At 35.2% G+C, this 17,126-nt stretch overlaps 1 protein-coding gene across 2 annotated transcripts in view; it reads right to left on the bottom strand.

The window, feature by feature from the left end:
* Positions 1–16,204, bottom strand: part of SCN9A (sodium voltage-gated channel alpha subunit 9) — a 69,763-nt gene extending 53,559 nt beyond the window's left edge. For both annotated transcript variants that reach the window (XM_014445751.2, XM_023745317.1), the window contains exons 1-10: positions 15,947–16,204; positions 13,901–14,019; positions 13,232–13,321; positions 12,525–12,653; positions 10,221–10,312; positions 9,040–9,243; positions 7,144–7,207; positions 5,367–5,508; positions 3,148–3,354; positions 1,337–1,621 (exon numbers count right to left, since the gene is read on the bottom strand). In XM_014445751.2, coding sequence (XP_014301237.1) covers positions 1,337–1,621; positions 3,148–3,354; positions 5,367–5,508; positions 7,144–7,207; positions 9,040–9,243; positions 10,221–10,312; positions 12,525–12,653; positions 13,232–13,321; positions 13,901–14,019; positions 15,947–16,204 — 1,590 coding nt within the window. The remainder of the gene's footprint in view (positions 1–1,336; positions 1,622–3,147; positions 3,355–5,366; positions 5,509–7,143; positions 7,208–9,039; positions 9,244–10,220; positions 10,313–12,524; positions 12,654–13,231; positions 13,322–13,900; positions 14,020–15,946) is intronic.
* Positions 16,205–17,126: the final 922 nt, after the last annotated feature.

Raw genomic sequence — 17,126 nt, 5'->3', positions numbered from 1 at the left:
TGTAAAGGACAAAGCGGCAGGCATAATGAGTAATAGAAAAAATGCATATAACAAGGTCTGAAGGCTGGGACTGTATCTTTTGTTCCTATGCATATCTGACAGGGTCTTGCGGACTTAACTCTTAGAAGCTAGGAAACTGAAGTGAAGACATAGAAGAGAAGAATAGTCAGTGTGAGTGGGGCACTGAAAAACTGGTTGAGGGCAGTGGGGAGGACAAAGGGAAACTTGGGGGATGGGTGGCACCTAACTAATGGGTGGAGAACAGGTAGCACTATGCCAGAGGGAAAACATGGAAGAAAATTATCCCACTTAGAGAAACTACGTGTGCTAAGTTACAAAGGCATAAAGTACAGGGCATGTAGTGAGAGTGGACAATCATGGTGAACTCAGTGTACCTGCAGGCACAGCACAGAAAGGTAGGAGATGAGGCTGAACAACATGTGGGTGTTGTTCGCTAGGCAGTAGTTACTCAACAGAGTCTTTTATTTGAAAAGGGACAGCTTTGATTTAGAAAAATTATTTGGAGACATTGTACAATGGAAAATAAAAATGTCAAAGAGAATTGATGCAATGGTTTATCTTGAAGATTTGCAGGCAGAGAGACCTGAAATATGGAGGTTGCAGCGGAAAAAGAAAAAAGGGAAAGATAAATTCCACAGGAGCAGAAATAACAGCCTATGGGACTAGAATCAGGGGTGGGCAAACTTTTTGACTCGAGGGCCACAATGGGTTCTTAAACTGGACCGGAGGGCTGGAACAAAAGCATGGATGGAGTGTTTGTGTGAACTAATATAAATTCAAAGTAAACATCATTACATAAAAGGGTACAGTCTTTTTTTTTTTTTTAGTTTTATTCATTTCAAACGGGCCAGATCCGGGCCGCGGGCAGTAGTTTGCCCACGGCTGGACTAGATGTTAGTGTCTTTCCAGCTTAGGTGACTAATATTTGGGTGATATGTTACCTACAGTGGGGAAGAAATGAGCAAATACTAGTCTGAGGTTAGTTTATAAGCAATATAGGCATTACAGACCGAAAAAAAATGTAAAAGTTAATCTATAGTGTACTTTTTTCACTTCTACAACCGTTCTCACTAATATATTGTGTTGAACATGTGTTTATTGGTGAAGATATGACCATTCCAAAACTATAAGCTCCTTACAGACTAACTGGAAAACTATGTACATCCATATTCTTCCCATAAATGCCCAGCAACCACTTAAAAACATACCAATGAGGTCACTCACTCTCCTCTCCTGAGGTCCCTTCCCTCAGAATAGAGCTTTCTGCTCCATGATCCTAACTCTGGTGACATGCATTTGATAACGTCAGTGGTACCTGATTAGGGGTAGACAATCTCTTTTCTCGGGCTCGCCTGTGGCCTTCAACACCAAGGTGGGAATTTCTTCTCCTGATACTCTCTTCTGAATCCGAGTTGGACAATTTCTCATCATCTCCCTTTTCTTCCCCACTGGAGAGCTTTTGATTTTTTTTCTTTCTTCTGTTTCTTCTTTCTTTTGCGCTTTTAGAACTCAGTTTAGATGTTTCAGAAGAACTCTCAGAGAGGCCCATAATCCTGCTTCTCCTTCTACTTGTATATCCAGCTACTGCCTCCGCTATTGCCTGTTGGATCCAGATGTCACACATACAGTGAGTCACTTCCAAAGTTGGGGAAACCTGATGATGGGAGACCTCTCTACCACGAATTTAATTATATTGTGCATTAATCATGTCCCTTGTATGAGAAGAAATGTTATTTTCTTTACACTATGGTCAGAGAGCTTACAAAGTATGTATTTATTGCTTCTCCTGTACTATAACAAAGCGCAGTTCTGTTCTGGAATTAAACTATTACATACTATTACTATATTTAAGTAAAGCAATTTTAAATAATACATGTGAAAGTTTTACTAGGCAATTCTGGGACATAAAGCATAAACCATGTGATAAGATGATCTGCATATCTTGTTCAGATAATTAATGCAATATTATCAAAAGAATCAGGCCCTTTATAGCTTAGTGAAGAATAAGTTATCTGAAAATTAAAATTAATTATCACAGAATAATATCCCAAGAAAATGAAAGAAACTCCTAGGAGTGCCCTAGGAAATTCCTGACATAACCTTTATAGAAAAAACTCCTTGTAAAATTTTGGAAGATATATTGTGAATAAAAATCACTCATAATCCTACATCCCCAAAATAACTGGTATTACTATTTCTTCCAGTCTTTATATAAATAATTTTTAAAATTTTATGTCTTATACTCAATTTTATATTCTACTACTAATACATTGTTATAACAACACCTTTTCCTGTCATAATATTCTCAAAACATATAATTCTACGGTTCAAAAATACTCTAAGGTACAAAAGTATCATAATCCTCTTAACCATTTTCTAATTTTTAAAAATGTAAATGCTTTCTGATGGTTACTATTATTAAAATACTGCATGGAATATTTTTCTGCATCAAGTTTCTCTGCATTATAGGTTACTACTCTCTCTCCAATAGGTTAGATTCCTTGAAGAGATTTAACTAGGCAAACCATCAAATGAGTGTTAAGACTTGCAGAATATCTGAAATTTTAGTTCTTAATATAAACCTTCTCAAACTTTCCCACTAAATTACCCCTTTGGAGGGAGGATTAGGGAGAAATCCTTAAAAATTTGTGACTTAGCCCAAAGTGGCCACAACCATAAGTATAATTTTTTAATAGCTCACGTTTTTATCTTAAAAATCTTTACAACATTAACAAAAATTGGTGCCCATTTTTCTTTCTACCCATAGAGTATCTGTTAACATTAACATTAAAATAATTTCTCCTAAACCTTTCTGTACAATTTTTCTGGGGAAATACATCATGTTTTAGGACTTTGCATAATGCCACAGGCACTGAGGAAACACAGGGTTTAGGAGAAACAGAACATTCTCTGTGCTGATTACGGGGGAAAGTGGACTGGGTCAGACGTCAATTGTAACTCAGTCTGGAATTGGTTCCTTCGACCACACTAGAATGAAGATTTCAGTTTATATAGAGGAATCTATTACAGAAAATCACCCTGGGGAAGGTGGAGCAGACCACAAGGCCTCTGTTGTTCCCTCTGCACTTCTACTTCTAGGAAGAATTTTAAACCAAATAACCATACCTCCGCTTCTTCTTGTTCTTTTTTAAGTCGATCTAACATCTGTTGAAATTCTAACTCTTTCTGCCTGGCTTCTTCGATATTTGCCTGGTTCTGTTCTTCGTAGGCCATGGCAACCACAGCCAGGATCAAGTTTATTAGATAAAAGGAGCCCAGGAAAATCACCACAACAAAGAAGATCATGTATGTTTTCCCAGCAGCACGCAGTGTCTAGGGGAAAATGGAAATCATTATTTTAATAACAAAAAAGTATTTTTGGTAAATGATTTCAACTTGAATGGCATATTAAGCATGGGCAAATTGGGCAGTTCTGCATAATCTCATGTTATCACACTATAAAGGGATAAAATTATATCTTCATGGAAAACAATCAGTATTAAAATATATACTTTTTACTATAAAGTATATAACAATCAAACTTGTACTAAACTTAGATATAATTCTTGATTATTATTAAATAGAATAATCCTGAAAAAATTTCTCCAGTCTAAAAATTACTCAAAAAACTAGCTGCTTTGCTCATTTTTAAATTATAGGACTAGATAAATAGTGCCTTTTAGTTTTAAAATTTTTTCTTTAACAAGAAATATTAGCAATGATGCATTTTGTTCATAAAAGATAATCCTATCATATGAACTTATTATTCATCTTATACTTATTTTTAATTAACATTAACTAAAAATTTAATAATAAAATAAATGGTAAAAATAATTCCAATGGTACAGATATTAAATGAAAAATAAGTCTCTCCTATCTCTGATTCCTAGTTACTCAAATCTTTTTCTATCAGTTACTGTTGTATTGTTTTGGGTAAATTCTTAGTATGTAGTATAGTTGTTAGCTCAATAGGTATATTCACTTAAATTTTCATAGAAATTTCCATGTTACTCTCCAGTGGTTCCCAGGAATGTCTTCCTCTACATATCTCAGCCAGACAGTATTTCTCTTTGGATCTACGTTTTGATCTTTGTCATTCTGACAGATAAAAAAAATTTATGCCACATTTAACTTGCAGAAAAGGTGAATATCTTTTTGCATACTTAAAAGTCATTTATATTCCTTTTTTCCTGTATGTTTGCATTTCCTTTCTATATTCATTTATAATATTCGCAGAAATTAAATAAACATGAAACAGGCCAAAAGAAGAATCTGTGGCAAATTGAGAAAAGTGTTGGTTATTATTTATAATACGGAATCATCATTTTTGGTCTCCTTCCTCTTGGGGGATAAGATAGAGCCCACAGGCCCAAGAGGATCACGTTGAAGTTAGGGGAGATGACCATGTGAATTAACAATTACAGTACAAGAGGTGGATGCTTTAAACTGAAGAATGTGCAGAGGGCATGCAGGTCTAGAGCAAGGAGCAACTGAATTGGAAGAGGAGAATTTAGAGAAGTGAACTGAGTCTTTCACTCTTGTGTTAATTTTCTAGGGCTGCCATAACAAAATGCTGCAGACTGGGTAGCTTAAACAACAGAAATGTGTTTCTCACAGTCTGAAGGCTGGAAGTTCGATATGAAAGTGTTGGCATGTACGTATCTCCTGAGGCCTCTTTCCTTGCCTTGCAGGTGGCCACCTCCTCACTGCATTCTCACATGGCATGTTCTCTCCGTGTGTGTGTATCTCTTGTGTCTCTCTTGCTCATGTCTGAATCTTCTTTTCTCATGAGACCACCAGTCAGATTGGATTATGATGCACCCTAATAGACTAATTTTAACTCAGTTACCTCTTTATAGGCTCTAGCTCCAAATATAATCATTCTAAGGTACTGGTAGTTAGGATTTCAACATATGGATTTGGAGGCATGCAATTCAGTCCATAACAATTGTATATGGGAGTTCAAAAAATAAAGCATGGTGAGCATAGGACAGCCTGCTTTTAGGGCACTCAAAGCAGAAAGGCACATGAGGAACGCATAGTTTGTTCAAGAGATGTAGGAGAGAATATTACAATATATTTCTTGCTATTTACTTAGAATATTATGGGATTCTACATTTGCAAAGGGGGGAAAAGATTTAGAGATCAAATAAGTCCAGGGAAGATAATGAAGTAATTTTTCATTCAAGAACTATCCATTTACTAGTGCTGGAAGCAGAAATGTTTAATTTTAATAATAAGACAATAGAGTTTTCTCCACTCTAAATTGAATAAGACATCACATATTTAAAGCAGGCAAGAGCCATACATCAGATTATGCAATGAATGTTTCTCTTGGCACTCACCTGTTGGTAAAGGTTTTCCCAGTAATCCTGGGTCATTAGCCTAAACAAGGCTAAGAAGGCCCAACCGAAAGTGTCAAAGCTCGTGTAGCCATAGTCTGGGTTTCTGCCTCCTTTCACACATATGTACCCTTCTGGACACTGACTACATGAGAAAAGGAATAACAAGTCAGAGTGGCTTCAGGATACAAGCTAAACAATCCTACAGAAAAGTGGGAAACTCAAGGTTCCTTTATGGGGGAGGGGGTGGTGGTGGTCAATATTGAATAATGATTAAGAACAGATTTTTTGGAGTTAGGAGGAACTGGGTTAGAATCCTACCCCTATTATTTACTAGTTGGTAAATTTGTCAAATTACTTAATTTTTTTAAGGCCAGTGCCCTCTTTCTGTGAAAACAAGATAACACCTATCTCAAATGGTTAAGATTGTTAAATTTAAAGAAGATAATGTATGCAAATTACCTAGCTTAGTTCCTGCACATAAACAGTAGCTGCTATTATATCATCATCATCACCATTAAAACTTGGAAACATACACCAGACGTCATATAGTAGTTATTGTATCTATAAAGATTGACATAGGCCTCTAACAAAACTGTGTCTCCCCTCACCCCCACCTTTATTATTCTTGGAGTGAATCACAATCAAGAATAGTCAAAGCAGCTTGGCAGGTGTAGCTGGGTGGTTGAGCATCGATCCATGAACCAGGAGGTCACTATTCAATTCCAGGTCAGGGCACATGCCCAGGTTGCAGGCTTGAACCCCAATAGGGAGCATGCAGGAGGCAGCCAATCAATGATTCTCTCTCTACATTGATGTTTCTATCCTTCTCTCCCTCTCCCTTCCTCTCTCTGAAAACAATAATATATATTATATATAATATATATACTGTATATATATATATAATATTATCTATATTATAAAGGGCCTGTGGCCCTAACGCTGTAATGACCAAAGACCAGCACCGGTGGACAGGGCCACGCAATTTAGTGCACTGGGCTTCTAATATATATATATTATTGTATATATGTATATATATGCAAAGAATAGTCAAAGCATAGCAATTGTGTAAGATTTGTAGCCTTAAGACTCTTTTCCTTCCTCAAATTGGTGGATTGGTATGCATGATGCCAAATAAACAGTGTTCTGAGGTGTCTTTGGGAGCTGCCACCTTATCATCTTTATTTTTATGTTTCCAGTGCACACGTGGCCTGGTGAAGAGATATCTATCTGAGCAGAAGGAGAGCAAGTACAAAATGCTGCAGCAGAGATAAAGTTGGTGTGCAGGAGAAACAGCAAGGTGGATATTTGCATTAATATGAGATTCTTAAAATGTCTTTACCCAAGTCCACGAGATCCCTTTTTTTAGAGTGCCCCAAATGTCACTGCATTCAGTCACCTATCAGTCACACTTGATTGGAGAATGAGTAGAATTTGAGGGTGGAAAGAACATTTGATTTTCTTCAGAAAGAAGCAAAGCTGAAAAGTAACCCACCAACGTTTGGTGGGGTTTATGGAAATCTTTTTTTCTACTGTCTTAAGGCTTATATGATGTATATCTTGTTTTCATTTAAACACTACCTCCAAGTCTTACATTCAAAGGTACGCAGTAACTATGAACCTCATAAAGTCTGAACTCACTGTGGGGGCAGAAGGAATTAAATGATGCCATGAAATACGTAAAAACAATATGAATCAAAGGTTCTTATCAGCAATCCGAATGAGTATGTTTTTCCTTTTCTTTTTTTAAGTCTTTACACTAAAAACAAATACTACGTACCCTGAGTCTGTGCTGTTACCACAGAGGAGAGCATCTTTAGATCCCTCCAAGAAATAAAAATAATCTGTGTGGGAAGAAATTGAACAGTAGAAGGTTATGGAGTGTAAGCTGCAGCAGGTAAATTAGTTAATATAGACATTCACACACATTCAGGCAACATGCATTTATTTATTTATTTATTTCTTATATAGTCTCCCTCAAATATTTATTGATAAGCTCTTATGGGCCAGGCAATGAACGGTAATAAACATGATAATAAACATCTCTCTAAGCCAATATTTCAGAAGAAAAACAAGAATAATGTACAGAACTGAGGCAAATGATTATGGAATAATATTTTATTGTTGGCTTAGTTGTCCCTCATGTGTAAAGGCAATATAAAGTCACACTACAAAATTCAAGGGCTTTTTCTACATTTTTTAAAAACAAAAGCAAACAAAAAAAGAATTGCTTGAGACCATTTCAGAAGGTTTTAAAAAAATCATTCAAATTCCAAACTCAGTAATGGAACCAAGAATAAGAGTAAAAGGACTAGTAAAAAAAAAAAAAGGTGTTTCAATAAAAGTTGTACACTGATTCACAAAAGAGAAGGTAAATGCAAATAATTTACCATAAGATATATTACTTTTATGGCATATGAATTGAGGAATAAAATTCTTTGGAAATTGGAAATAAAATGTAAGATCATATTAACAAAAATTAGAAATTGAAAAAATAAAGATAAAAAGAAAAATATGCTAAATTCTTCATCAAAAGCCAGTAAAAAATGTACATTTTATTTGAAAACCTTCAGGTTTCTTGTTTTAGATTATATCTTTTTTGTTTTATTTACAGTATTTAAATATATTAGCTAGGTTTTATTTGCTTTTATCTTCCCCAGTGAGTGGACAAGTAAAGTAAAAAAATGATGCATAGAATTCTTTATTATCCAAGGAGAATCTTGACCTTACTCCCTGATCTCCTTCCATCACAGGCACACACATTTGAAAGGTTTCTTGACTTTCAGCCCACTCTGGGTCTAATGACCTTTAAGGCTTATGCGTTCCTGCAGGCCACATCATACAGACACACTGCAAGTGTTAGAAAGCACAACCTTGCTAGATCACATTCTCACCCAAACTTATCAACAGTTCCGGTGAAAAAAACTGTTAGGGATTAATTGTTTAGAAGACATACAGTTCGTGCTTTCTGTAACATACTCTAAAATATACTTGTTCATTTAGCAGACTTCTGAGATCATGTGTATAGATCATCTGATATGGTACCTTTAGAACTAGCTCTAATAAATTAAACTTTGATGTGATGCATTAATGAGATTGAAGAAGCCATTAGAAAGAACTGTAAAACCCATCATTGGTTATAAAACTGTTTTGCTGTATGGGACTCTTTAGAAATATATCAAGACACTAATTTTAATATGTAGTAATTGATGTATCATTATATTATAACTAATATAAGTATATCATGCTATTATAGTTATATACATGTAAAACATAATTATATTTTCATATAATAAATTACACTATAAAATAAACATAGGTAAAGATTATACAATAAAATTAAATACATAAAAATATATCTTATGGATGAAATGTAATAATTCATAGTATTAATTCATAGCTAAATTGATTTCTCTAGAGCAAATTTATTCTTTTTTATCTTACAGAAATTGAGAATTATGAAAGTATCTCATGCTTCCAATACCAGGACTGCTAGAAAGCTTTGAACCAGGGAGAGTTATTAAAAATATAATATGATCCAAATTCACACTGTAGCAACTTTCTACATATTTGAATAATTTTGAAATAATTAAAATAAAAGCAACATTTAACCTTCAAAGAAATCAATGCTTTTAGCTTTATTTCAACCTCTGAACCACTGTAGGGACTGCCGTACCTCTGTAGAGCTCTTCATCAAGGTTGTCCAACGTGCTTGATTCATTACTTTCAAGGGAAGCCCGCAGACACTTGTGCTTCAGGCTGCCCATGAAGAGCTGCAGGCCGATCAGCGCAAACACGCTCAGACAGAACACCGTCAGGATCATGACGTCTGAGAGCTTCTTCACAGACTGGATCAGGGCCCCCACGATGGTCTTCAGGCCTGAATGCAGAGGGCGTAAAAAGAAAGGTATTCACAATGAAATAAAGTTTTTGAATGAGAAACAAACACAGCTTTCCTGGAAACGCATGCATTTTGTCAGGTCAGTGACCTTAAATAGCCTAACTCAAAAAAAGCCCACGAGGTCAAAAAGGTGGATTTGCTGGTTTTTATATATTGTTTCCATATATTATTGCAAATGATTAAAAACTGTAAAATATTTCCAATGAATAACCAAATTGTCAAAGTAAAAGATTTGGTTGCTCAAACCATATCCACACTCACTTGTAAAAAATAATTTTTTAAAAGTGTCAATTCAGTAAATTCTTGTCACACAAACCATTTCTCTATATACTGGTACTAAAACAAAGAGGCTGACTTGCAATGCATAGTGACAACTTACTAATTTTCAGTTAAGAAATGGTTTGTTGAGGAAAGATAAAAGAAATATGTCATGCAATACCTTCATGCTGATATTCTCTCTCTTTTCTTAACTCTATGAAAAGCAATGTAAACAAATTGAAATTTTCATTCCTGAATCAGTCAAATGGAAAATGAACTGATAGACAGGAGGGAAAATTTCAAGTTGAGATGTGAGCCAAATGGCCATCTTCATCCTCTAAGACCCATGCAATTGATTAAACACAAAGGCTGACTTTTAATAAGGATTCTGAAAAACATAAAAAATTAGATTCATTAAATTTTCATAAGAGAAAGTCTTTCTTGTATTTTCTCCAAAAAATCAAAGTCAGCCCCGGTGTTTAACTCTCACCTGGAATGACTGAAATTGTTTTCAATGCTCGGAGAACTCTGAATGTTCTCAACGCTGAGACATTGCCCAGGTCCACAAACTCTGTCACATATCTGCAATAGGGAGTTTATACACAAACACAGTGACAACACACGCACAAACACAAAGAACAACTCCCAAATAGTTGGAGTTATGAGTGGCCTAATGCTTCACACCAATCACTTCTTACCTGGGATTACAGAAATAGTTTTCAAAGCTCTCAACACTCTGAAAGTTCGAAGAGCTGAAACATTGCCTAGGTTTACAAATTCTGTTAAATACCTGTAGAATTAAATCAGAGTTATTCAGAATTTAGATAGAGTCTATGATACTTACCTGTGCCTTTAGTCAAGGTATTTCCTACATTTGGAAAGTCTTAAAGATATACTTCTGCAACCCTTTTCTTTCCTATCATATCTAATTGAATTTAAATAGATTTTAATTGACATATTTGATGTGAGCAAAATATAAGTATATTATTAAAATGGTTTCATACACTTAAGTGCCTAAGTAAACAATTACATGCTTCAGTTATTAGATCTCAACATTATGGTACTATAGATATTTAATAATCTTATAAAATATCAGTGGCAAACCTGGGAAACTGTATGCTAAGTGAAAGAAGCCAGACACAAAAGGCCACATACTATATGGTTCCATTCATGTGAAAAGACTACAGTAGACAAATCCATAGAGATGAAACATAGATGAGTGCCTTCCAGTAGCTGGGGGAGGAGGGTGAATGGAAGTGACTGCTTTTGGGGGGTGATGAAAATATTCTGAAATTAGAGAGTGGTAGTGGTTGCACAACTCTCTGAACATACTAAGAACACTGAATTTTATACTTTAAAGGAGTAAATTTTATGGTCTGTATAGTCTATTTCTATAGTAAAGGAGACTCCCCTGAGAAGTGGCAGCCTTGTGTGACACAATGTTGTCTCATCAGCAAGTGGTAGGTACAACTGCAGTCATGTGTGATCATGAAAGGAGGGAACCTGATGGACATGGAAGTGGGACTGGGGTGAGGGAACCGGAGACCAGAAATCTAAAAAGACCCTTCGGTTTTGTCTAAGTTCTTTCAATGAACATCCACTACTTTTACATCAAAATGATAGAGCCAAATATATTCTATCTAGGTTTGAGATTTAAAAAATTCTTTTTAAATGTTTCTGACATATTTTGGAAGAAAGTAACCATGTGAATAAATTACAATTATATGTTAATATTTTTCCCCTTGAAAATAAACTGGGGATGCATGTGTAATACAAAAACAATGCATTAATGTTAGGTTTAATATGCAGTGACAGTCCTTATAAAATATACTAGTGGCCTGGTGCATGAATTCATGCACATTGAAAGGAAATTAATTAGAAGAAATATTTTAATATCGCTATTTTCCCTTTCTCTATAATAGAAGTGTCAATTAAATTCACGATAGATAATGACAGATCGAAACACATGTATGCGATTGGTGCCAGTGAGAGCTTTATATGTATCGTGCATGCGCGAGTCAACTTAGCCTTTTATAGATATAGAACAAACCTGCTTAATTAGACCTGTTTTCTGATTTAGCTAAACTTTCTCCAGCCCAGTGAAGCACCCCAACTTCTCTTTCAGGTAATTGTCAGCAACACAGCAGTAAATATCAACATGAAGCAGATTATTATTATAGATCATGCAGGGAGAATAAAGGGCAAAATATTTAACTGCAGCAGTGTTTGACTATATTCTGTGCAGTAAGAAAACCTGAAGTCATTTTTAAGGTCCACCATTTCTTATTTCTTTTCAGTAGGGTCAAGTTTCTTAGCTTTCTAAATCTCCATTTTCTGGCTAATGAAAAGAAAGTAGGATTCCACCGAGTCTCCTATCTACCTACTCCAGGACTTCTGTGAGGATCAAATGAGATGAGTAATGGAAAATGCTTCACAGACATTTGGTTAAAGTATAAAGTGTTTCAACCTGGCTATAAAGCAAGTCATGCTCCTGGGCTGAAGAAACTGCAAGGAGGCTAGTCGTTGCTAGGGAGAGGAAGCTGGACGTTGCTATGGGATGTCATTATCAGGATGGAGGGAAGGACACTTAGCATATTAGCTTTTTATATAGAGAGAGACTTCTATATTTTAATATATTTATTAGCACTTGAACAGTTTATATTAATAAAAAGGGCACCATACTTACAATTAAAGACCTATTTTTTTTCTGTGATTAAAACAAGTTTTATTTGTGTTTAAGTAAGAACTTGGAAAATGTGTGAACCTAACTGGCACCACATAAACTGTCCATCCAAATGCTGGGTGCAGAGGGAGATGATCAATCTTAATGATGTCATACACATTCGAGTGAGAAATGATCTTCCTATAAAAGTTAGTATTTGCCAACAAATGACTAGCTTTTATACAGTTTTATTTAAATGTAAGCATTGTTCTTACTGAAATACTGTGCTGTCTGTGATTTTCACAAATTTTCCATTTGAAAAACTGAATGTAGTACTTACGCAAAAACAATGACGATAAAATCAAGCCAGTTCCATGGGTCACGAAGGAAAGTGAATTCTCCTATACAGAAGCCTCTTGCAAGGATTTTTATAAGTGATTCAAAAGTATATATTCCAGTAAAAGTGTACCTAGACACAAGAATCCATTGGGATATTAAATATGAAAAGAATACAGCACTAGGTGAATCTTTATAATTTATTTTTTCCTGATTAACCAAAGGAAGGCATCTACTGCAGTGTGGCTGTTGGCTTATGGACCCACTCTAACTATTAAAATAAACTAATAGTCAAGGTCTTAAAAAAACACTTTAAAATGTCTATATCAGAAACTCTCCTAGAAAGTAGAAGTACTGAAAATTACTAAGAACATAGGTTTAGATATGCCTTGAAAGTTCCTATGTTGATCCTATCAGAAATACAGCCAAGGATAAGAAATATATAACATGTCTAACAACAGGCAGGGTGTCTCATACATTCATTCTTCTGGAAAAGACTCTATCATCTAATTATTCTTTTCTAAATATTCTATTCTACTGCTGTCAGGTTAACACCATAGGAAAAATAATAATAATAGAAAGAAAAGAAACTATATAACATGGGAAGATAAACACCACAATTTTTATAGATGCAATAACTTCTAGTAGGAAAAGAAAAGGATAACAATGATATTACTAAGACCATATTAAAATGTACATATACCCACTTACTCTACGTTCTTGGCCCAGTCTGGAGGGTTACTCATGGTCATAAATATGCAGTTTGTCAGAATAGTGCACATGATAAGCATGCCGAACAAGGTAGCTTAGAGTCAAGGAATATGACGAACGACCATGGCAGGAATCTTGAATATTTAATAATAACACCTGTTGAAATCTTTTTCTTAGAAAATAATCTATGCATATAAAAGCCTAAGCAACCGGCTGACTGGCTGACTGGCTGGCAGTTATGATGTGCACTGACCACCAGAGGGCAGACACTCAACGCAGGAGCTGCCAAGCAACAGCAACTTTGCAGAGTGCCCTCTCACACTTTGGGACCCCTTGGGGGATGTCGGACTTCCGGTCTCGGCCCAATCCCCCAGGCCAGGCCGGAAGACCCCACCGATGCATGAATCCATGCACTGGGCCACTAGTTATTAATAAATTATAGACTTTGTAAAATCTCTTTGAACATGAGAGTAATAGGTCAGAGTAATATATCCTAAATTTTAAAACTGACATTCTTCCAATCTTCCCAGAGACCTACACCAAATTATATTGAAATGATAAACTAAAAACAGTCTTTTTGGGTACGAAAGGACTAAAAATCTATATTAAATAAGATGCAAAAAGTACATTTTAAAGAATCATTGCAAGTAAGCATTTTTAAAAGGATATGAATGTACTAAAATCTTAATAGATATTCTTCTCAGAGGACTGAAAGGAGAGATCATGTACAAAGCAGGTGTGGCATTGAAACGGAAGATTGCTTTCCCTCTGTTCAATACTATGAAAGTCTGCAGAATCAAAAAGAAAACAGGATGAAATTGAGAATCCAAAATTTAGTACATTAATCTCAGCAATTTTCCTCTCTATGTGGTAGTGTCATATTAAAGAAACACTGCCATCAGACTCAAGCAATGCGGTTCCACTACCATTGAAACAACTATGTATATCATGCTGGCCAATGAATTCCAAGTCCATTACTTCTCAGCAGGTTATGAACTGAAGTATTTATGAGCATGTGTTACTTAGAGCACCCAAAATACAGTGTCTTTTCTTTTTTATATCCCTTCAATGCCCACATCAGTGACAATAAGTTGTGGCCATTGGAATTAGTTTAAAATACAACTTCCTTCATTCATTACACTGCATTGTAAGGAAACCAATTAAAAACTATATATCCCTGATTTTTACCATAACACCTTGACACTTTTAATCCTTGTTGGCCATTGTTATGGTTAGTAGAAAGTGCTCCAAAATAGAAATTCCTTCAAAAAATATTTTCACAAATATTAGAGTTGGAATAATCCTAGTACCCAGATCAATTTTCCTATTTTAGATATAATGCGAATAACAACTAAAATAAAAGGACACAAGTTAAAGTGCTTGCTACTACCCATGGTAATTTTTTAAAATGATACAAATAGAACTAAACATTCTTAAAACATTTAAAATCCAAACAAGTAAATAGCAACAATACCAAAACACTAAAACAATCTACTGTTTTTGGATTGAAAATCAGAAAGTCCAAGTTCAAATCCTTGTCTTATATTTCTGCACTGGCAGGCAAATTGTGTTCACTAGAACACGTTGATTGGGTCTTTTTATTGTTGTTACTTAATCTGCATTTTATACGAGTTTATGAGTGGGCTTCTGGTAGTCAATATTTTTCTACATTGGGGACATAAGTCTGAATATCTTGCTTTTTAATAGCATGTGACACTCTTCTCAAGAAAATGAATCTGAATCTATTAATTTTGGATGCCCTTTTATATGCCTGGTCTCTTTCACTGTACTACTTTTATGTCTAAACATAATTTAACATAAAGTTCACTTTTACATTGAAAATTAGTTTAAAATTAATATCTAGTGCTTGAGTAGGAGTACTGCTTTCTTAAATTTCAATATACCATGCTTAAAATTCACTCAACCATTATTTTCTACAATTATGTAGTGAGCAACTATAGTATAAGAGGCAATGAAAAGAGTTTAAACGTAAGTGAGGCATGAGTTTTGCATTCAAGGAGCTTTCTAGAAAGGCAACAGGAACATGATAACTCTAATATAGTAAAGACAAGATGTGACAAGAATCATACAGAGAAATACAAATGGAGGAGTATGAGAGCAAAGAGGGAAAAGGGTCCTATGTCTGTCAGAATTATCCGGGAGACTTCTCGTCCTTCCTCATTGCAATAGCCTTTCTCTCCTCAACTTTCTGGGTAATTTTACAAGATGCTCTTTTGCCTTCTTCTTGGAACAATGGAAACTTTTCTGATTTATGCCTTCCCTCCCTGACCATCTCAGACTCCTCCTTCTCTCCAACACTGTAAAGGAAGCAGCTCTCCAAACTTCATTATTAATTGAGCAATCTTATATCTTCCCAGGGAGTCAGCTGTCACCTCCACAACATGCACTCTGGACAGATCCCCATGACTTGTCAGTTGACACTTGCTTTGTTCCTACTGGTATGCGTTTAAGACATGTCCAAAAAGGAAGAACAATATACTGAACACTTTCAAAAGATTAAGGAAATCAAAATGGCATGACAGAACCAGTTTCAATAAAGAATTAGAAAAAGTAGATATTCTGAATATCCTACAAATGTATTTACTTGAATATTTTAGTCATGATGTGGATCTTCCTTAAATTCCACTCCAATTTAAACTAACTTTCCGTACAGAACGAGGCAGAGACCGCACCCTGCAGTCCCAGAAAACTCACCTTTTTGTCTGCATAGTAGGGGTCCAGGTCCTCCAGCGGCTCCGACACCATGCCTGGAGGGATGTCCCCATAGATGAAGGGCAGCTGCTTGCCAGCTTCCAAGTCAGTGCTTGGCTTTGGGCCTTCTTCATGATCGTCTTTCTTTTCTTCTTTGTGTTCCTTTGTTTTATTTTCAGCAATACGTTGTTCAATGAGGGCAAGAGACTGTTTTGTGAAGTAGACAAAGCTCTGAGGTCCTGGGGGAGGCAACATTGCCATCTTTTCATCCTGTATATTTTATTTCCCCTCCAGCTCCTTCATAAGAGGCCTAAGTGGAAATTGAAAAATAAAGCCTTAAGTGTTTACCAACCAAGGATGGCACATCAAAATAATAATAATAATAGCAAGCAATATTATTATTAATAAACCGCTTTTCGGTTTCAACTATAAAACACGATGTTCACAGAATTATTAGCAATGTTAAGTCAGCATTTATTAAGTGACTACTATGTGTAACACATTTTCCATGCTTTCTAGCCACCTTTATTTTAAAATTTGAACTTAACACTTCACTGCTTTTCAAGTAAAAAAGTGACAACTTAATGAAAAACAATGAATTTCCTTTATTTTTTCATATGTTTTCACTTTTAGTGCATTTCAACTCAACTCTCCTCATTTAAAAGACTTTATAGAATGCTTCCCAGAGCACCACTCCCAGGTTCTCCTCTTGCCTCTCTGACCCTCTTCTCATAACATGCTCACAACCCCTGCTTCTCTCTTGGGGAATGAGGTGGTGAAGACTGTTTTATTCTATTTTACACATTGATTTCTTTTAAAATATATACATATCCCTTCACAAATAAAAAAAATACATTTCTGTTTTGAATTAAAAACAATTTGGGGAAATGTTTTGGAAAGTACAAAGAAGAGAAACTTGGGAAACGTTTGTGATTCAATCAAAAAAGTAAAAATGCCACTAGGATATACATTCAAACCATGACTTCCTTAATTAACCTATATATGAATACAAAACATTACAAAAACTACAGAAAAAATATAGAATATTCACTTTTCTATATATTATTATTTTGAAATTTTCCAAATAAATAGCATAAAATAAGTTATTTAAAAAATAACAAACTCATTATTTCAATGAGTCAAGATACCTTCATAACTCCTGCATTAGAAAGTGAACATTCTT

This window comes from Myotis lucifugus, unplaced genomic scaffold (assembly GCF_000147115.1).
Source record: "Myotis lucifugus unplaced genomic scaffold, Myoluc2.0 scaffold_5, whole genome shotgun sequence".
NCBI lineage: Eukaryota > Metazoa > Chordata > Mammalia > Chiroptera > Vespertilionidae > Myotis > Myotis lucifugus.
This window is presented reverse-complemented; position numbering and strand designations above follow the sequence as displayed.